Source organism: Urocitellus parryii, chromosome 4 (genome assembly GCF_045843805.1).
Source record: "Urocitellus parryii isolate mUroPar1 chromosome 4, mUroPar1.hap1, whole genome shotgun sequence".
In the NCBI taxonomy this organism is placed as follows: Eukaryota; Metazoa; Chordata; class Mammalia; order Rodentia; family Sciuridae; genus Urocitellus; species Urocitellus parryii.
The window spans coordinates 210,987,603-211,007,940 of record NC_135534.1 but is presented as its reverse complement, the minus strand read 5'-3'; the positions used below and the strand labels follow the sequence as shown (position 1 = coordinate 211,007,940).

The 20,338-nt window shown below is 56.5% G+C and overlaps 2 protein-coding genes across 2 annotated transcripts; both read right to left on the bottom strand.

The window, feature by feature from the left end:
- On the bottom strand, window positions 1-4,119 carry Tor4a (torsin family 4 member A). The gene is made up of 2 exons (XM_026395476.2): window positions 3,991-4,119; window positions 1-3,216 (listed from the first exon to the last, which is right to left on the bottom strand). The coding sequence occupies exon 2, from the start codon at window positions 3,177-3,179 to the stop codon at window positions 1,908-1,910; it is 1,272 nt and encodes a 423-aa protein (XP_026251261.1). The 5' UTR covers window positions 3,180-3,216; window positions 3,991-4,119; the 3' UTR covers window positions 1-1,907.
- A 3,076-nt stretch (window positions 4,120-7,195) lies between these two features.
- Window positions 7,196-19,293, bottom strand: Nelfb (negative elongation factor complex member B). The gene is made up of 13 exons (XM_026395605.2): window positions 19,127-19,293; window positions 18,865-19,028; window positions 18,627-18,726; window positions 18,033-18,263; window positions 14,172-14,357; window positions 13,224-13,336; window positions 12,342-12,444; window positions 12,051-12,146; window positions 11,074-11,216; window positions 10,874-10,980; window positions 8,407-8,548; window positions 8,038-8,146; window positions 7,196-7,903 (listed from the first exon to the last, which is right to left on the bottom strand). Exons 1-13 carry the CDS (start codon window positions 19,226-19,228, stop codon window positions 7,757-7,759), a joined length of 1,743 nt encoding a protein of 580 aa, XP_026251390.2. The 5' UTR covers window positions 19,229-19,293; the 3' UTR covers window positions 7,196-7,756.
- Between the last annotated feature and the right edge of the window lie 1,045 nt (window positions 19,294-20,338).

Sequence of the window (20,338 nt, the reverse complement as noted above, 5' to 3'; positions counted from 1 at the left end):
GTAATGTTTTATAAATAAATAAAATAAGATTGCTTGGATTGTCAGGTGCTGCTGATTGGGAACAGGCCATGTTTGGCTGGGCAAGCCACACCTATGGCTGAGTGCTCTGTGTGGGGGCAGGGGTGGTGGGTGGTGGTGATGGTCCTGGGGGCCCTCCTGGGGAGTGGTGAGGACCCCAACAGCACTCCTGCCCAGGCTGGACATGGCCTCCGGCTCAGCAGCTCTTACACACCCCTGAAGCATCAATGCAGGTCACTGGACTGCCCAGCTGGACGTCCTGCTGCAAGCTGTCTCCCGCAAGTTGGGCTAGGATAGATGGAGCCAGTCCTGGGCTCCCACAGCTGGCCACCCCACCCCACAAGCATCAGGAGCAGAGGTTCTACCACCCAGTGCAACCCAGATCCCCCGGCCAAGCCCTGAACCTGCTCCCTCAGTGTTATGAGAGGCTCGAATTTACCCAGATCCAAGTGCCCAAGCCCGCAGACCGCCGTCAGGGCGAATTGGAAGGGGGACAGTAACCCAGCATGCTCGGGTGACCACTTAAGCAGCGAACCCTTCTAAGGACACCTTAGACTCCGTGTCACGGTTTGGAGAAGGTGTCCCTGGAGACGTGGTCGAACTAAGACCAGGGTGCGCGCGTGCATGGCCGTGCTTCACGAGGGCGGCCCTGCCACTTTGCTGGACCCTCCCCTCCGGCCACCCGCTAGTCCTTGCTCCAGTTTCCCTACTACGCGGCGCGCTCTGGGACAGGGTTGGTGGCGAGTGCGGCCCGCAGACTCCGGGGCGGAGCTGGGCGCGGACACCAGGTGGCAGCACTGAGGCCGCTCCAGAACTAAGTCGGGCGCTGCGAACGCCCACCGAGGGAGGAGTCCGGGAGGCGGAGCATTCCGGTCTTGAGCGGTCTGGTGGACTGGAGGGGAAGACAGGTGCACAACCGTGGTGCCCAGACGCCTCTACTACCAAGGACAAGCCACCTCCACAGCAAGGCGCAGGGAGACTCAGCCAGAAGGGGGCAGGATCTGCTCCACTGCTCCCTAGATAGCCAAGCCCGCAAGCCTGTTGTTCCTGGAAATGTGGCTCCTGGAGGGGAGGCGGGTGTAAACAGCAGGACTTCTTTCACTCACTGCTGTAAGTGCTGGCTGTGGAGTCCACGGGGTGTCATCTCCAGAGCCTGCAGGCCAGGAAGGGGCCAGGATGTAAGGGACCCCCTCCACTCCACCTGGGAAAAGAATCCAGGGCCAAGGCTCTGCACATCTAGCTGCATCCAAGGCATCTCTGTATAGCCGTCTTTCCCAGTTCAGGGCCCTGGAGTGGATCAGTGGCCCGGGCTCAGTGGCCAGGACAGTAGGAGCCAAAGAGTTCAGGTCCCCCCATTTAGGCCCACCACTGTCAGCCTGAATCATCCAGAGCATCTGGGATCACTCATTGGTGTGGAGACACCCAACTGCTCCAATGCTTTCATGGCCCTTGGGTCCCTAAGCCCAAGAGGTGTGCAGGGGGCCACTGGATGTATTTGGGGGTTATGGAAGCTGCAGCAAGCACCCATTGAGCTGGGTTCACATCCCAACTCTGTGACCTTAGGGATTAGCTGTGTGGCCCTAGGGGCTGCTTGCCCTCTGAGGTCATTTGTACCCTGAGAGCAGACTGCCCACCTCCTAGGGCTGCTAACAAAACCCTATCATACAGGCCTGGGATGTGCTGGGCACAGCAGGTGTGGAGGAAGGTGGCTACTCTCCTGATGACCCCAGGGAGAAACTCAGGGTTCTGGGGTGGAACTGGAAATTGGGAGCATGGAGCTGAGACACCTCCGCCAGCCTCCCCAGCTTCCAAGGTGAAGCAGCTTAGTGACCACAGGTCACACACACCCACACTCCTCCTGCTGCACCAACACAGTGTGTGCGCCTGTGCTACAAGAGGTTCACCTTGGCTACCACCTGCTTGCAGCCAGTGATAGCAAACTCACGGCCAGCAACACGGTAGTAGCTGAGCTGTGAGGCCAGGAGCTCTGCACGAGCCTGCTCAGGAAAAAAGCCCTCCCCAGCCATCTCATCCCGGAAGCAGTTGACCACGTCCTGCTTGTCCAGCAGCAGGAAGGGCACGATGGCCGCAGCCTGCCACAGTGGGTGCTCGCGGGCCAGGAGCTCCCGAAGACTGGAATGCAGTTCCTCCTCGGACTCCTCTGCAGCGGCTTGAGCACCACGGACTCTGTCAGGACGCAGGGGCTGCGCTCGGGAGGCGTTCTGCAATACAAATCGGGTGATCTCCGCGCCACCTGTGCCACTAAGGAGCACGTAGATGGCATTGTGAAAGTGGTGCGAACGCTGCGGCTGCATGAAGCCGTCTAGCTCATCCAGCAGCGCTGGCGGTAGGAGCTCCACCTCGTCCACTACCAAGAGAGGGGTCTTCTCTTCCGCCTCGGCCTGTGCCACCACTTCAGCCACACGCCGCGCCAGATCCTCCCGGCAGTCCTGCGCAGCGCGCGGCTGTGGGCAGTGGTGCCGTGAGTGATACTGCAGCACGAGTGCGCTGTCCTCGAGCACCGCGCGGAAGTGGTGTGCCAGGAGGCGGCCTACATGACTCTTGCCTACGCCACTGGGCCCATGCAGTGCCAGGAGGAGCGGGCGGCTATGCACATGCGTGGCCAGATAGTCCCGCAACAGCGCCACAATGCGGCCCACGGCGGCCGGCTGGCCAAACACAGCTCGCTGTAGCACCTTCTCCAGCCCATCGAGGTCGTAGCGCTGAGCGTTATCGTCCAGGTTCTCAATGGCATTGAGCACCTGGAAACCCACGATGGCTGCGAGCAGCAGCAGGCATCGTTGTGCGCGGCTCCGGCGCTCTGCGCGAGGTCGGTATTTGCGCGAAGCCTCAGGGTAGAGCACCACTCGGCTGCGCCGGCGCCTCTTGCGCAGCGTCCTGGAGGACAGCTCCGCTGGACCATCGAAGGTGAAGAATTTCGGCTGGTCCAGCTCCCCGCGCAGGGCCCCAGAGCCGCAGCCAGGCCTGAGCGCCCCGGTCCCAGTGTCGGACCCAGAGCCCAGCTGCAGGAGACGCCGCTTGCGCAGTAGCCACACACGGCGGCGTAGGCGGAGCACAGCGCGCACCGGAGCAATCACGCAAGGGCCTGAGGCTCTGGGGTCCGTGGCTGCGGACTCCAAGCTGGGCTGGCCGCAGTCCATGGCGCAGAATCTGCGCTCGGCATGCAGGTCACGTTCCCTGCAACAGGAAAATAGGGAGGGTCTTCGGACTCTCCATGGCCCACCTCCGCGGGCCGACAGAAACCCTGGCCCCAAATGACCTTACCCATGGGGCCTCGCGGGGTACCACCTGGGTTGCCCCACGCCAGAACCTGGTCCCACCTCGCCCCACTGACCAGGAAACTGCTCGGTGGGGCCCCAATGCAAATCTCTCTGGTCCTCCCAGAAACCGCCGCGGGCCTTGAGGGCCTTGAGGAAGTGGCTGGGGGTAGGGCATGCAACTTATCTGGTGGCCACCCCAGCTTCCTGGAGGGCCACTCGGGCGATTAGGAATTAAGAAGGGTCAAGCCGGACCCCGCCCCCCGTCAGCAGCTCCCGGCCTATCTGGCGCCAGGGGCCGCTGCGTCCCAAGGCAGGGCCCCAAGAAGCAGAAGCTCCAGCACCCCCAGGAGTTCAGAGACACCACACTACTCAGGGACGGGAGCAGGGGGGGGGAATTCTGGCAAACATGCTTTGGAGAAGGGGCCCCAACACTGTCCCCTGATTTTTCCCAGGCCTCCCAGTCCCCTACACCCGAAACTGAGGTCTTCCCAATATATCCGCCCGCCCCTCCCCCCACCCCACCCCCACCCACGCCGCTGCCAGTGAGGACTAACAGGGCAGCAGCAGAGACCCCCAGAGGCCAGCAGAGGTGGGGCTCAAGATGGACAGAAAGAAGACTTGGGAAAGAAGGATGAAGCCCTGACCCTGGGAGGCTGGCGTGGGTCCCTGCACCCCACAGCCCACCCCCTACCTGTAGCTCAGTGTTCCCCAGCTCTGGCTGGAGCAGGAAGCAGGAAATGTTGTCCTCTCTAGAGAGAGATGGGTGGTACAGGGGCCTTCTGGGCCAGCTGAGGCCTGGAGTGGGCAGCAACACCTGCGGGTCCCCAGGAAGCGTCTGGAGCAGAGGAAGCTCTGGGGAGGTTTCCGTTCCTTGCAAAGGAAGTGAGTCAGGGGTGCGGCGGGGCGGGACTAGGGCTGGACAGAGGCGCCAGCCAGGGAGGCCTTTCTGGCCTGCCCAGAACCCCCTTCCAGCAGGTCAGCTCCTTCTGCAGCCCTGTGGCTCTCCCAGGACACCTGGTGATACTAAGGGCCCCTTTCCCTTGGCCCCTGGGCTCCTTGCAGCTCAGTCTGGCCTCCATGGACCCCCACCTTCCCCAGGACATCTCCACCTGACCCAGCAGGGCCCACTGGGACTCCAGGCTACAGTAAACAAGAGGAAAGCTGGGTCCTTTGTCCAGCTGAGTTGGGTGCCCCCAATCCCTCCCTTACTTTCCTGTCTCCTCTCTCCTCCCCCTCTTCTGAGAGGCCCCCCCTTATTTTGTCCACCAGCCTGGATCCTCCCACATAGGACATACTGAGGCAGAAGTTCTCGAGGAACAAATACAGAATTAACTGGGGACCCTTCCTGGCCACCTGCTTGCCTGTGTCTGATCCCCACTCCCATTCCCAGAGGGGCCTTCCTGGATAGCTCTTGGCCCCTCATTGTGTAAGGAAGCTGGTCCCGTCCATGCCCAGCCTACAAGTTCTGAGCTCCCAGGAACCAGCAGCAGCCCTTACCGCCTTCTGAGGAGTGGCCAGGATGGACCTCTCTGTCTCTAGATCACTCTGGCTAACTCAGTTCTATGCCACACACAGGATCAGACAGTCCAGAGTCCCCCAGGCTCTAGGAACACCACCAAAGTCCGTCCTGCCTCTGTCACCCTCTATCCACATGACAGGAATGCCAGGGCAGGAGGCTGGCTGTCCAGGCCCTGAGGTCCCACATGAGGAGTCCTTCAGGGTCACAGGCCCCCTCTTGCCTTTCTGCCTTTTCTGACACAGGGAGGACCCTGGGGCTGGGGCCTTGAGGGGCAGGTGCGACTGGCCAGGCCTGCAGGAAAGGAGCAAGCCAGTGTCCAATTGAGTCCAATGCTGGCCTCCTGCTTTTGCCAGAGGCTGACCAACCAAACCCTTTGGAGTCCAGAGCCCTACACTGGAGTGAGGAGACTCACTTGAGGGGAGTGACAGTGTTCAAGGAGCTCATGTCCCAGAGCATTCACCCCCATGGTGAAGGGGACCCCAGAATCAAACTCCCACTATGTCATCTGCCAGCCCCATTCAACCCACCCCTGCCCTGGGAGGCCTCCCCTCCCACCTACCAACCCCTCTGTAGTCCCATTGCCTGCGGACGTCATGCTGCCATCTGCAAATGCCATCTGGGTCTCCAGGCTTCCCTCTGAAAGGGCACTTCACCAGGAGACCCACTGCTTGAATGTGGGCAGCCCCCTAAATCCTCCTCTACCGCATCCCCGTGGGTGTCCCCAGGGTCATGCTCCCTGACCCTCTAGTAACATTCTCTTTGGTCACAGTCCCGCTGGCAATGCTACCCTGTCCTCCCTCCTAATAACTTTGTTCCCCAGGGTTCTGCCAGACCCTGGGGCCCTCAGCCTTCTCCAGTGACCTTGTGACCCCCCCACACTCCCTCATGTACTGCCTTTTCCCACCCTGCCCCCACCATCCCGAGGCACCCCCAGCAGGACACTGTCTGCACAGCCACACTCCAGGGGCACTGGCAGAACCCAGTGCACTGACCAAGGCTGACTTCACCATAAACTCAAGAAGGCCCTTCTCACGGCCAGTGACCTGGCCAGGTGTCCACTCTATTGGCCACTCTACCCACGGCCCTATCCTTTCCTTCCTAGCCCTCCCACCCCGTCTCCCCACCCTGCCTCCACAGTGCCCTGGCACCTGTACCCACCCCACCCCATGATTTGGAAGTGGATGGAGTGTCCCCCACGGGCTCCCATGTTGAAATCTGATCTCCGTCAGGAGATACTGACTTGGAAACCCTACAACTGTGCTTAGAGGTGGACCTTTGGGAAGTAATTAGGGTTAGTTAAGGTGGTCATGCTGGAGCCCCATGATGAGGTCCCGGTGATTGAAAAGGAGAGCTGGGCACAGTGTCCCACACATGTCATCCCAGCCCTCAGGAGGCTGAAGCAGGAGGATGGCTAGTGTGAGGCCAGGCTGGGCAACTTGGCAAGACCCTGTCTCAAAATTAAAAAAAAAAAAAAAAAAAGGGCTGTGGCTCAGTGGTAGAGCGCTCACCTAGCATGTGTGAGGCCCTGGGTTCCATCCTCAGCACCACATAAAGGTACTGTGTCCATCTACAACTAAAAAATATTTTAAAAAGCAAATAGAAAGGGTTGAGGGTACAGCTCAAGGTAGAGCACCCCTGTGAGCACCTTCAGTCCTCAGTGCCACAAGAAAACAACAAGGAAACAAGGGAAGTGACTAATGAAGGCCCACACACACTCTCCCTGCCTTTCTCCAGGACGCCCTCTGCAGCCCCGGGTCCCTGAACGAGCAGAAATAAACTTGTTTTCTTATAACTCATCCCGTCTATGGGTGTCGCTAGCAACAGAAAACAGACAATGCTCCCCTTTGCACAGAGTCCTCCCTAGATTACCCAGACAGTCCACCTGCCTGCTCCCCTGCCCGACTGGCAATGGGCAGCAAGGCTTGATTCATTCCTAAGTGGGAAAAGCTGGCAGAAACCTCCCCACACACACCTAACCCCAAAAAGAGCCAAGAAGGCTCTCCTATACCTAGACCAGTAGCCCTGCTCAGTCATGTCTTCAAGACCAGTAATGCCCAGTGGCCAGCCTGCATTCCCTAAGCCACTGCCCAGCTATATAGGCTCATCTGAAGAGAACCACCCTTGGGCTTGCCCTGGCCTCGTGTCCCCCATCTGTGCAGGGAGTGAGTGGCTCATCTGGACCCACAGACAGACACCAAGGAGCTGGTCTGTCTTAGCACCATGCAGCCTGTGAGGCCTGGAGGGGCTTCTAGCAGTCTATGCCTGGTGTTCAAGGGCAGTGGCCCAAGAAGGGAACCATGGACTCACAGGGCCCCCCGAGAATTCTCCATCTCTGAGCTGCACCCAACCCCCAGGGCCAGCAGAGAAAAGGCTCATCTGCAGATTTACCAAAATGTCTTTTATTTACATAAGTGGAAACCTCAATGTGCACCCAATTTCCCCACATGAGGGTCAGTCAGTGCAGCTGGGCAAGAAGCAATCTCCTCCAAGGGTAAACTGAGGCAGTACACGTGGGAAGGAGGGGCACTGCCTGCAGGGCCTCCGTCAGTCTGATGGGCACCCTGGTACCGGTGCACCAGCAGCTCAGGCCGCTGGCCCGCTGCCATCCTGAGTGACCCTACAGACATCTGGACCCAGCACACCTGCTTTGGCCAAAACCATGTGCACTCCCTCCCCTCAGGCTCACCACACTCATGTCAGGCCAGGTGCTCGGGCTGAGAACTGCCAACACCAAAAGGCTGGCACTATGAAGCTCCAGGAAACTGCCAGGCCCCAGGGCAAGAGCAGGTGCCTCCCAGGACCAGCTCTAGGCAACTAAGAGGGAGGAAGGGTGCCCTACTGCACAGGCCCTGCAGCTCCCTCCCAAGGTCAGGGGAGCCTCTCCCGATGACTGTCCCAGGAGGGGCCCACTCCTGAGCAGCCCTTTGGGTGCAGAGCCTCAGAGTCCAGCTGGAGCAGGCACGCTGGGGAGAGGCAGCTCCAGGGCGGGTGGCTCTGCAGCCTGGGCTGGGCTGGGCTTCCGATGGTCCAGTTGCTCCAGCTTCTCACCCAGCTGGGAGTAGAGCTCCTTCACAGCCTCTCCACTCTGCAGACAGACCCAGGTTGTGGGACCAGCAAGAACCCGCCAGCCCCAGGGCAGCCCAGAGGAAGGCCCCAGAGACCAAGCAAAGCACAGCAGGCCAGGGTCAGCATTCCCAGATGTGGAGGTCAAGCACCCACCTGGCCCGTGGGCTCCAGGGCCTTCTGCAGAGCCTCCAGCTTGGAGGGGGCTACCCTGGGGTGCAGGTGGAGGAGAAGCCGCAGTACATGCCGATGCACATTCTCCTTCCTGGAAAAGGCCAGGGCCGGGTGGAGACACGGGGCTGAGAGGAGGACACACTCCTCCAAGGCTCAGCCCAACTGCAGGGGAAAAGCCCCTTCCAGCTCCTCCTGCTGCCCTGGAGACAGGACCCCCCAACTATACCTGGGCAACCCTTTGGCAAGTGCAGCCATGGTGCCCGACAGACCCACCTGCAGCCCCTCACCTGCCAGGCTTCTGTGCACACGAAAGTCTGGCTGGCCTGGCTTGCCCATGGCTGTGTGGCCTACCTAGGTGAGGCTGTGAGGAAGAAGCCATCGAAGAGGCTGCTGCAGAAATCCTCCAGGGCGAACTCGTCAGCCAGCAGCGCCAGGCTCCCAGTAAGCAGGTGGAGGAAGATATCGCTGAAGGCCAGGTCGCCGAAGGTTTCCACTGCAATCACAGCAGGTTGGCCTGGCCCAGCCACCACCCACCCCTTTGCCAGGGCAGACAACCTCTGCCCTCAGAAATCTGCCCCTGGGGCCTCCCCAGGGACTCCCAAGTACCCAGAGGTCATAACAGGGTCCCAGGTGAGTGGGTGGTGGACTGGGGGTGGGGATGAAAACAGGGTGGCCCCTCCTGAAGGCTCTACCCAACGGTTGAGGGCTCTGGTCAGAACCAGCCCCAAGAGAGAGAAAAACCACAGCCCAACAAGGAAAAGGCAGGAAGAGCCAAAGCACAGCCTGGAGGAAGCTCTTCCAAACCCCCTTTTTGAAGCTACTAACCCTAAAGCAGAAAAGACCATGAAGCCAACTGCAGCTAAGCCTTGCTGCACCAACACAACACAGGTACTGCCAGGCCCTGCCCGAGCAGACCTCAGGGGCGCTGTGCGGCAGCAGTCCCACACAGGCAGTAGCACCTGCAGCCTGGTCACGGCATGGAGGACTGGTGCAGATGGGATGGGAACTAGATGCCACCATCCCTGAGACCTGCCAGGGCAGACCTGGCCGATACTGCCTAGACCAGTGGAGAGACGTTTCAGAGAGACACAGGCACCCCAGGGGTACCACTGTCAGTGCCTAGATCTCTCCAAGCCCTAAAGCTTATGGGAGACCTGGGGGCAGGCAGGCAAGGCTCACAGCAGCACTCAGCCCCATTGACAATGCCTGCCAGATGCCACAGGAACACAGCCACCCCCAGGCATCTGACCCGAGAAGTGACAGCGAACCTGCTGAGAAGTGACCATCCTTCTTTTGTAGAGGAGCCTACAAACTGTTCAGAGTCACAGATCATGTGTCAGGGACTTCTCAGAGCTCAGAAATTCCCACAATCAGAAAATTCTAGAAAACCCACATCCATTCTGATTCATACTAAGAACAAGAGAGCTCCTCCTGAACGTGATCAGAGCTGCACACCCCAGGGGCAGCAACGTGCTCCAAGAAAGATAGCCCACTGCCCGTCTCAACCCACTCTAATAGCCAGAACCAGGTGCGAGGAAGACAGGGTGCTGAGCACACCTGGGACGAGGCAGGTCAAGGCGACTTGTAACCATGTCCCTGGAGACCTCACAATGCCAACAAGCAGCCAGCCCTTCAGCCCCCACTGCCCCCACCATTTCTCGGGTCAGATGCCTGGGGATAGCTGTGTTTGCTGGAGAGGCACAGGACAGGTTCCTGGGAGCCTGCAGAGAGGCCCTCCGTGCAGAACATTGGCCTGGCCCTATGAGGCTCACTGAGGACTTCTGACCTGAGTGGCAAGGTGGTCAGTCTGCATTGTTTTAAAACAATAAACCTGCAGCCAAGGCCCAGTCTGAGAGGACTTAGTCAGATGTGTCTGCACAGCCACGCCCACAGAGCTTCCTGCACACAGAAGCTGAAAGCAGGCAGCCAGCGACTGAGAGACATGCCTGTGAGCCCAGGGCAGCAAGACCCAGGACCGTTACCAAGTGGGCACAGCATGCACCTCTCCAACAGGACAGTGGCCTTATTTCTACAGGCCCAGCCAGAGCCCTCCCTCTTCCGGGCTGGGTCACCTCCTCCAAGTGGTCCTGGGGGAAGTGGGCCTAAAACAGCCTTGGAGGGCACACTCCCTCTGCCCTCTGGGGACACAAGGAGCCACATGCCCTTCAGCAGTTAGGATAAAATAACAGGGCACACCTGTAATCCCAGTGGCTTGGGAGGCTGAGACAGGAGGATCTCGAATTCAAAGCCAGCCTCAACTAAGCAACTCAGTGAGACCCTGGCTCTAAATAAAATACAAAATAGGGCTGGGGATGTGGCTCAGTGGTCGAGTGCCCCTGAGTTCAATCCCCGGCACCAAAAATAGATAAATAAAATAAAAGTATTAGGTCCACCTACAACTAAAAATAATAAATATTTAGGGCTGGGGATGTGGCTCAAACGGTAGTGCGCTCGCCTAGCATGCATGCAGCCTGGGTTCAATCCTCAGCACCACATACAAACAAAGATGCTGTGTCTGGCAATAACTAAAAAATAAATATTAAAAATTCTCTCTCTCTCTCTTTAAAAAAATAAAAAATAAATATTTAAAAATTAAAAGATAAAGGTGGTTCCTACACCCCTTTCTGTGGGAAATATCACAAGACCCAAAACACAAGGCTAAGTAAGCAGCCTCTCACTTTCCTACTAAGATAAACTTCAGACAAGACTGAAAGTGACAATAGCTAGGGAAGGTGGGTGTGAGGGCAGGGACACAGTGGCCAGCAGCCTTCTGGGTCCCAGGAGGTCCCTGCCCGGCAGGATGCACGTCCGGACTCACCCAGCCCCGGCAGCAGGCGCAGGAGAGCGTTCTTGTTCCGCTGCTTGGTGATGTGCAGGACGTAGTACAACCCCACCTCACAGGCCATGCGCTGCTCCTGCAGAAACCTGGGCAGATGGCGCCCAGGACCCGTCAGGCCCCTGCAGCGCTGGGCAAGCACAGCCCGCCCTGACACGCCCTGCTGGTGCCTCGGCACCTACTTGGTGAAGCTCTCGGGAAGCGTGCTAGGGTACACGACCGGGGCCTTCTCCTCAGCTGGAAGCTTCTGGTCCACGTTGAACGTGTGGTCGTCCACCACAAAGGACATGAGCATGGGCAAGAATCTGGTGATGAGCTCCGCCTCCTGCAGGGACAAAGACCGTGAGTCAGCAGCCCCTGGGTCCCCAGCCCGACTCTCCCCAGTGCAGACCCCCCACGAGGGCCCACACTGCACCCTTTCCTGGGGTCTGCCTGTCCCTTTCCAGGTGTTGCTTTGGACACTGAGGGTTGAACCAGGGAGCTCTACCACTGAGCTCACACCCAGTTCTGTGTTGCTTTTTTTGGGTGACGGGGGCACTGGGGATGGAACCCAGGGGCACTCGACCACTGAGCCACATCCCAGCCCTATTTTTGTATTTTATTTAGAGAGAGGGTCTCACCAAATTGCTTAGCGCCTCACTTTTACTGAGGCTGGCTTTGAACTCCGATACTACTGTCTCAGCCTCCCAAGCCATGGGGATTACAGGCATGCGCTACCATGCCAGGCCCAGTTCTTTTTAGTCTTTTAGACAGGATCTCACTAAGGTGCCTAGAGCCTTGCTTAAGTTGCTGAGGCTAGCCTCAAACTCACGATCCTCCTGCCTCAGCCTCCCAAGTTGCTAGGAGTACAGGTGTGTGCAACCCACCCGGAAGGTCTGCCCACCCTTGACACTGCTCCTACTTCTGGCTTTATGAGACTCCCACTCAGCGCTGTCTGTGGACTCCCAAACTGGCATGATTACAGCCCCTTATGGAAATGCCATGGGCCAAGTGTATAGGAAGCAGCCCACCTCCCTGTAGGTAGCCAGCTCTATCAAGACACCCCCAAAATCCCTGATGTTTCCTAAAGGAAGCCCCCAGGAACACAGAGCTGGGACTGGAGGGGCCACCTCACCACAACTCGTAAGTAGCAGCAATGCAAGGAAGCCAAATCCCATACCATCTTGGGCTCCTTGAAGACCTGGCTGTCAATCAGGTCCCAGGCTCCCTGGCCCAGGGCCAGCAGCCTAAGCAGCAGCAGGAGGTCAGGGCTGTCCTGCAGGGAAACAGTCCTTAACAGAAGTCACCAAGGTTATGCTGTCCTCTGACTGCAGTCAATACTCAGTGGGATCTCTCCTGTCATGCCAGGACCCTGGGACCCCATCCAGGATCCCAACTGCCCCACTCACAGGATCAAAGCCAGCTCCACAGGTGGAGCCGTGTGTCAATACCAGGGCATGCATGCACTCACCCTGGGCAGCGTCTCCTGGCTGACAAGCTCCTGCAGGTGCCTGATGGTACTCAGAGACAGCGTGTTGATGGCAAAGGGGTCGCAGAGGATCATGGACAGGTCCCTGAGGGAGCAGTCCTCAGCATGAACTGGGGAAGCCTGGCTGACCTGCCCCTGCCTGCTGACAGTGTGCAGACCGCTGAGGGCAGCAGGGGCTGGGCAGGGAGGCTTAAGCACCACCCTGGGAGTTGCTCTCTTTCTGCATGGAGCAAGCAAATCGTACTCTGGTCCTCTCAACAAAATACACAAGCTTTGTAATTTACTCTGTTTTTTTCTTTTTAAATTTGTTTTTAACTGTACATGGACACAATATCTTTGTTTTATTTATTTACTTTTTTATAAATATGTTGCTGAGGATCAAACCCAGGGCCTTGCATATGCTAGGCGAGCGCTCTACCACTGAGCCACAACCCCAGCCCCTGTAATTTATTCTTACCCCATTGAAAGCTCTTTCAAACTAGAGGTGAAAAGTAAAAAAAAATAAAAAAGATTAAAAAAAAAAAAAAAAAAAAAAAAAAAAAGAACCACAAAGGCCTGCTTTTAAAAGCCTGGCCCAGACCGAGCTCAGTCAAGAAGCCAGAGTTCTAAGAGAAGGGTGACAGACTACACAGCAACCAGCTAGAGGACACGGGGAGCCCTCAGCCTGGAGCAGGCCCCAAACTGCTGCAGACTCCAGGCCACTGGACCCCCACCCTGGCACCCTCAAGAATATGAGCCCTGCATCTGTGCAGAGACGATGGTGTCTGCTGCCTGAACTCCTCCCACACGATCCCGTCCTAAGCCATGGGCTCAGGGGCCTGGCATGGCTCCAGCTAGCAAGAGTGGGAACACAGGATGCCTTACCCCAGGACTTGCTCCTGCCCTTTCTTTACTCCATCAAGAAACCCCTGCAGCTCCCGGGCTCTCTTGCTGTCCACAAACCGCTCTCGGATACAGGCATCCAGACACCAGGTGAACTGCAGGCAGAAAGGGCATCAGCAGGGCAGGACTGGACCCTCCCACAGCCAGAGGCAAGGCCTGAGACAGCTGCAGCCCTTTGTCTCCCTCAGGCACAGCACTGCCTGAGGAGCTGAGACCAGAGGCAGAGGCAGACACAGGCCACAGACCCAAGCCTCACCCCAAGACCTAGGGGCCACAGGAGAGGGTGGGAAGATGCCCAGAGACAGAAAGCACCACAGAGCCTTCCTGGTGGACAAGGGACTTGCAGGAAGCAGGGGGTGTTCTTCCTGGGGACAAAAGCAGCAAGCCCCAGGACAGTGCAAGGAGGTGACCTGTCTTCTCTGTGAACCTCCCTGGTGTGCGTCAGGCACTGTAGCACTTGGAGCAGTGAGAGGCTCAGAGGACACCAAAGGTCCCTGGGAAATGGTCCCAGTGCTGCCATGCCTGGGCTCGGAGACACAGGGCAGATGAAACCCCCTTCCTGGAACACCCTGGTACTTGCCAGTGAGAAGCCCCGTAGGCTGGGGGCTAGGGAGGGCCAGAGGCCAGCTGACGACACAGAGGAACGAGGCACTGCTACAGGGTGGGGGGGGGGCATGCACCCAGCTGCAGCAGAGATAGGCTAAAGGGCAGTGAGGCACCAAGACACCCAGGTCTCTGGCTCAGGCACCTGGAGGATGCCACCCTCCCTAGTGGGGTGTACAGAGATGCCAGCACCCAGCTGGAAGCTGAATGGACGGACGGCTCAAGACATAAGCTTGGCACGGGTTGATGCCTGACTGGTTCCTAGAAACCGCGTGCCATGGAAGCAGCAGGGGAGGACCCCTGAAGAAGTGACCACGGAGGCCGCACCTTATGGCAGGGGTCCACTGTGCAGATATCACCCACATCCAGATCATGCAGGGACATGAGCAGCTCGGCCCGCAGTGTGCAGTAGTGCACGTTCCTGGTTCGCAGGAAGAGCGTGCGCAGGAACTGGAGCACCATGTCGTACAGCTTCACGTTCTTCCCCACCATCTGCGTCAGCTTCTGCACCACCTGGCAGGAGAGACAGGCCACTGTGCCCAGAACACCGCCCACCACCCTACACCCAGCCACCACACAGGTGGCCAAGTCCTGGGACAGCAACACTCCCTCCAGAGTGTCCTTTCTGGGCTGCTGGTGTCAGACACTGCCTCTTCTCAGGTGAAATGCTGCCACTCTGCCAGAGGTGACAGGCTGTTACTTAGGGTGGTGAGCCCACACCAGTCCCCATGGTTCCCTGAAAGGTCACAAGCCTAGGATCTCAAGTACTTGCCTACCTGGTCAAGAGGGGCCAGGCAAGAGGCAGCACTGAGTGACATCCCAGAAGAACTCCACTGTGGGAAGACGCAGGTGGCCCTGCCGCCTTAGGGCCTACACTCAAGGCCTGCAAGGCTGGCTGCCTGCTCCTCCAGGCTGTCCACCCAGCCCACATGGCTCCTGTCTCCTGTCTTCCTGTCTTCAATTGCAGCTGGAGGCTGTGTGATGGAGGCTGTGTGACCTCGTCCCACCACCAGCATCCAGGGCCACAAAGCACAGGCAGAGGCCCCAGGTGTACAAAACAAACAAAATCCAATTCCCCCTTCCCGCCCCTGGACGGCCAAGCAGGGACATAGGCACCTAGGCCCCTGGCACAGATAAGCCACTTCATTCCTCCTCAGGACAGCACTGGGACCCCACTGTGCAGCCTCAGCCACCACAGAGCTCTGCTCAGCTGCTCCCTGGACGTGGCTCACCGGAACGAGGATGGACCACAAGCAACCCCTTGGCCTGAGGCTCCCTGTCACAGCACTATAAAATCACAGAGCCCCAAGAACAGACTGCGAGGAACAACAGGCCACCAACCAAGTGCCACAAGACAGAGCCCCTGCCAACTTGTGCACAGACACAGATGCTGGAGAAGGGCAGAGAGGTCTGTGACAGAGTAGGCCTGTGACTACGAGTCCAGCCAGCCATCAGCTGTGAAGTCAAAACAAAATAAACGTCCAGTATGTCAGGACTCTGAAAGGACGCCTTCAAATCAGGAGGAGAAAGTAAGCAAGCTCAGGAGCCGCGCAGGAGAAGCGGGGCCAACCACAGGCGGCCACCTAGAGAAAGCCAGGAGACCAGGAGGGAAAACATCAGGGACAAAAGCAGCCGCAGATGGAAATGTGGCTGGCCCGCCCGCCCAGTCTGAGGGAGGCTGGGCACGGCCCGGGATCTGATGCCAAGGCCACTTCTCTCCAGGAGCACTGACACCGAGGTGACCCAGAGACAACTCACACAGAAACTGGGCTGAGGCAGCAACTCGTGGGGATGGATGCAGCAGGGGACAGGGTAGTGCCCCCTTAAAGGAGGGAGGGAGGGGGTGGGAGCTGCTTCTCCTGTTCCTTTCTGCTGTTTGGACACTTTCGCACTGCAACTCTCACGTGTATAAAAATGTAGCTTTTTGAAAGAAAACACTTAGGACAAAGCAAGTAAAGAAATCAGCACCCAGTCACCAGAAGATCCAGGAGAGGAGGAGGGCAGGGGAGTGTGGGGCAAGCTGGGGGAGGGGGAGCACTGCTCTGACAGCAATGGAATGAGAGGTTTACAAAGGACCTAACCGAGAATAAACAAGCACAAGGCAAGGGACAGAGGTCAGGGACAGCGTAAGCTACACACTCCTCCAACCCCACAGCTGCCGGTCCATGTGGCCAAGAGCCTTGAAGTCCCACTGGAGCTACAGGCCACACTCATGGCTTTGGCACTTGAACTGTGGCAACTGAGGATGTGCTGAGGGCATGAAAGACCCACCAGATTTTAGACTCAGTGACCCCAAAATAAACATAGCTCAATGACAACACAGCTCAATGACAATCATTGACATTCAGTTACACACTGAAAGTAACTTTTTTTAATACATTAGTTTAAGAAGAAGATTAAGTTGATAGTAAACTGATGAGGCCCAAGGATGAAGGCCTGCAATCCCAGCAACGTGGGAGGCTGGCAGGAGGGAGGACCAAGCTTCAGGTCAGCCTGGTCAACGTAGCAAGACTGTCTCAAAACAAATAATAAAAAGAGCTGGGGGTGTAGCTCAGTGGTAGAGCACCCCAGTTTCAATACCCACACCACAAAAATAAAATAAATAGATCTTATCTATATTTTCTTCATTAACCTGGAATGACTTAAATAATGTTTTATGTCTCTACTAAATGCCTGTAATCCCAGCAGCTCGGGAGGCTGAGACAGGAGGATCACGAGTTCAAAGCCAGTCTTAGCAAAAACGAGGCACTAAGCAACTGAGTGAGGCCCTGTCTCTAAATAAAATACAAAATAGGACTGGGGATGTAGCTCAATGGTTGAGTGCCCAAGTTCAATCCGTGGTACTGCCCCCGCCAAAAAAAAGAAAGAAATCAAGCTGGGCATGGTTGTTTATGCCTGTGATTCAGGAACTTGGGAGGCTGAGGAAAGAGAATCACAAGTTCAAGGACAGTCTCAGCAACTTAGCGAGTCCCTAAACAATTTAGAGACCCTGTCTCAAAATTTTAAAAAAGAGCTGAGATGTGGCTCAGTAGTTAAGTGAAACTGGGTTCAATCCCTGGTACCAGAAAAAAAAAGAAGAAAAAGATAAATTTAACTAAAAAAATCCCAGTATAAAAAAACAGATATCAGTTATTGTATAAGAAAAAAAAATTATAGTCCTGGGGATTGATCCCAGGGCCTCATGCATGCTAGACAAATGTTCTACCACTGAACTACATCCCCAGCCCAGTTATTGCAAATCTGAGTTCAGGTATAACATCAGCATTACTAATAGATGGAAACTTAAGTTCACTATTTAAGAATTCAGGGCTACGACTGTAGCTCAGTGGTAGAGCGCCCACCTTGCACATGTGAGGCACTAGGTTCGATCCTCAGCACCAATTAAAAATAAAGATACTGTGTCCATCTACAACAAAAAATATCAAAAAAAAAAAAAAAAAAGAATTCAGCCATGGGAGCTAGGGTAGTGACTCAATGGTAGAGCACTTGCCTTGCACGTGTGAGGCACTGGGTTCAGTTCTCCACACCACATATAAATAAATAAAATAAAAGTCCATTGACACCTAAAAAATATTTTAAAAAAAATAGTAGTAGTAGTAGTAGAAGAAGAATTCAACCACATTAACAAACTAAAGATTTAAAAATTTAGCTGATAAGAATTGTGGCTCAGTGGTAGAGCACTTGCCTAGCAAGTGTGAGGCCCTGGGTTTGATCCTCAGCACCACGTAAATAAAATACAGTAAATAAAATAAGTAAATAAAATAAGTAAATAAGTAAATAAAATAAGTAAATAAAATAAAGGTATGTGTCCAACTACAACTAAAAAAATAAATATTAAAAAAAAAGTTTAGCTGTTAGACCCTATCCCAAAACAAAAATAATTATTTTATTTTAAAGGGGTTGAAAGTATAGCTTAGTGGTTAAGTGCCCCTGGGTTCAATCACCGTTACCAAAAAAAAAAAAAAAAAAAAAAACTTAAGGGCCAAGCAGAAGCTTTTTGGAAGTGGGGTGGGGCTATCACTTTTCATTAAAAGCTAATGCCTGTCTGTAGGCATTAACTTTTTTCCCATATAATTTCACGAAAAAGTAAAATGTACACAAACACACAACCAACCAACCTTTCAGGCCACACATTCCAGGAACAAACCCACACACTCAAAGCCCTGTGCATGCCCTGCCTCCCCTCACCTCGCCCTGGCGTCTGGTCTTGGGGGAAGGACTAAAGAAGTTGTGCAGGACAGACAGCTCTGTGCTGAAGAGTGCACTCTCCTTCTCCAGGATATACTGTTTCAGCAGTGGGGAGACTTCATCCCCAAAGAGTGCCTGATTGTCCTGCCAGATCTGCCGCTTCACCTCCACAGCACAGGCTCGATACAGTTCCTTGTCAGCCATCACAAGCTTCAGCTTCTTCTCAGGAACCTAAAGGACAAACACAAGCCCTGTACCCTCCTGCAAGTGGCACCTGTGTCCTCCAGGTCCCCCTCATGAAAACCACATTGGCCCAGCCCCATCCCATGGTCCCTATAGGTGCACACCCTATAGGTGTGGATATACTGAATATCCACAGCTCTCTCTCACAACGACCCAAGTTTTGGTCTGCATGTGGCCCACTTGAGAGAAGCTGACTCAGGCAAGCTGCTCATCAAAACTCCTCAGAGCTAAGTAGCTACCTGCACCAAGCTGAGTCTGACTTCCATCAACCAAGGGCATGCAGGTAAGCTGGTCAAGCGGTACCTCATGGCACACTAGTCTCCCCGGAAGGGGTAGCACCAGAGCTCTCACCTTGGGAAGATGCTTCATGACACACATCACCACTGGCTGTAGAGATGGCATCTTGACCAGAGAAAAGCTCTTCTCTAGAAGATCTTCCAGCTTCTTGTACCTGCAAAGACTTGCACAACTGAGGGAGTGGGTCTCCACATGCAGGAGGCGCGGTGGGGTGGGGGTGCTCCTCACACATAGTCCTAAAGGGACCATAAAAGTTGCCCAGTCGATTCCGAGGCTGCAAGCGCGGACCGACCTTTCCTCGGCCTTCCCCTCCAAAGCGATGGCTGACACTCGCTCCAGCAGCTTGTCCCGCAGCTCATCAAACACCGACTGGTGGAACTCCAGCCGCGGCGTCCCGTGCAGGTCCAAGAAGGGAAGGGCCGACTGCAGGGAGGGCAGCAGCACGCCATTCTCGGTCTGCGGAAGCAGAGCGTCAGCGCGGTGAGTTCTGCCTACCGTCCCCGCCCCTCCACCCCGGGCGGCCGCGGAGAGCAGTGCCCGCCCGACCCGCGCACCTGGAACTGCTCGATGGCCTTGAGCGGCTCCGTGCAGTTGGTCAGGGTCTCCTTTAGGTCCTCGCCGTTGGCCACGCCCAGGTCCTGCAGCCCCGCGAACATGGCCGAGGCCCCCGCCGTCGCCCTGCTCGGGGCCCCATCCCCGCACCGCTCCCCCGGCGCCGCCGCGGACGCCCCCGAAGCGCGCTCCCCCGGGCCTCGGGGGCCGCCGGAGCCGCGCTCCCCCGCCGCCTCCAGTTCGGCCAGGTTGCGCCCGCAGCGCGGCTCCGCACGGCCCGCACCGCCCACTTCCGCCCCGCACGGCCGGGGTCCGACAACTAAACCGCTCCGGGAAAACGCCGCCGCACCCGCGCTCGGGTTCCGGGCATCTACATGTCACCTCCAGAGCCTGAGAGACGGCACTCGAGGGGCGGTGCCCGGGCTACGGGCGTGGCCCCGCCCACGCACGCACGTTCCGCCCCGCTGCCGCCGTCCGCCACGGGCCTGGTGGTCCTCGAACCCGAGACCGCGTGCCTTGCGCGCAACTGCTGTCGGCTTGTGGATTTCAGAACCGACATTTTTCGAGGCAAATCTTATTTTTATAGTCACGAACAACTCTTGCTGGTCTAACAGGAGCCTCTTGACTTAACGAATATTTTTGCTTGAGGAAGTGACGCATCTCCGTCCTAGAAGCTCCCTGCCTGAGTCGCGCCAGGTGCAGCACAAGTGTAGGACATAGTGTATGACTTTCAAGCTCCCTGAAATTTGACTTCCTCCAGGCAAAACGGGAACGAAGCCCACACTACAAACTTGTTGCATACGAAAATCTAAACGTGCCTCCAGTCGTGCCCAGGGTCCCTAGCAGAGATCTGGGAACACAGTGAGAACATAAGCCACGTCCACCATGTTAGATTCTAATTACTGGGCTAATGTGGTTAACCCTCTTTGAACTTTGAATTAGAACCCAGGTTCACAGTGTTCCTTGTCCGTTGCAGAACACGAAGCCCATCCTGGCTGGTAGTCTCCCTGCTGCTAAGTTTGTAGGTACATGTACCCAGCATTGTCCCCCAGCTCTCAGCCCTCCACCCCACCACCATGTCCTCCCCAAATTCTGACACACCAAACACTTACTCCCTTTACATGTGCCTGTACTGCTGATGGTTGTCCTACTAGAAATTTGGACTTCTGACTAACCTGGCATTGGTGCAGTAATCCCAGCAGCTCAGGAGGCTG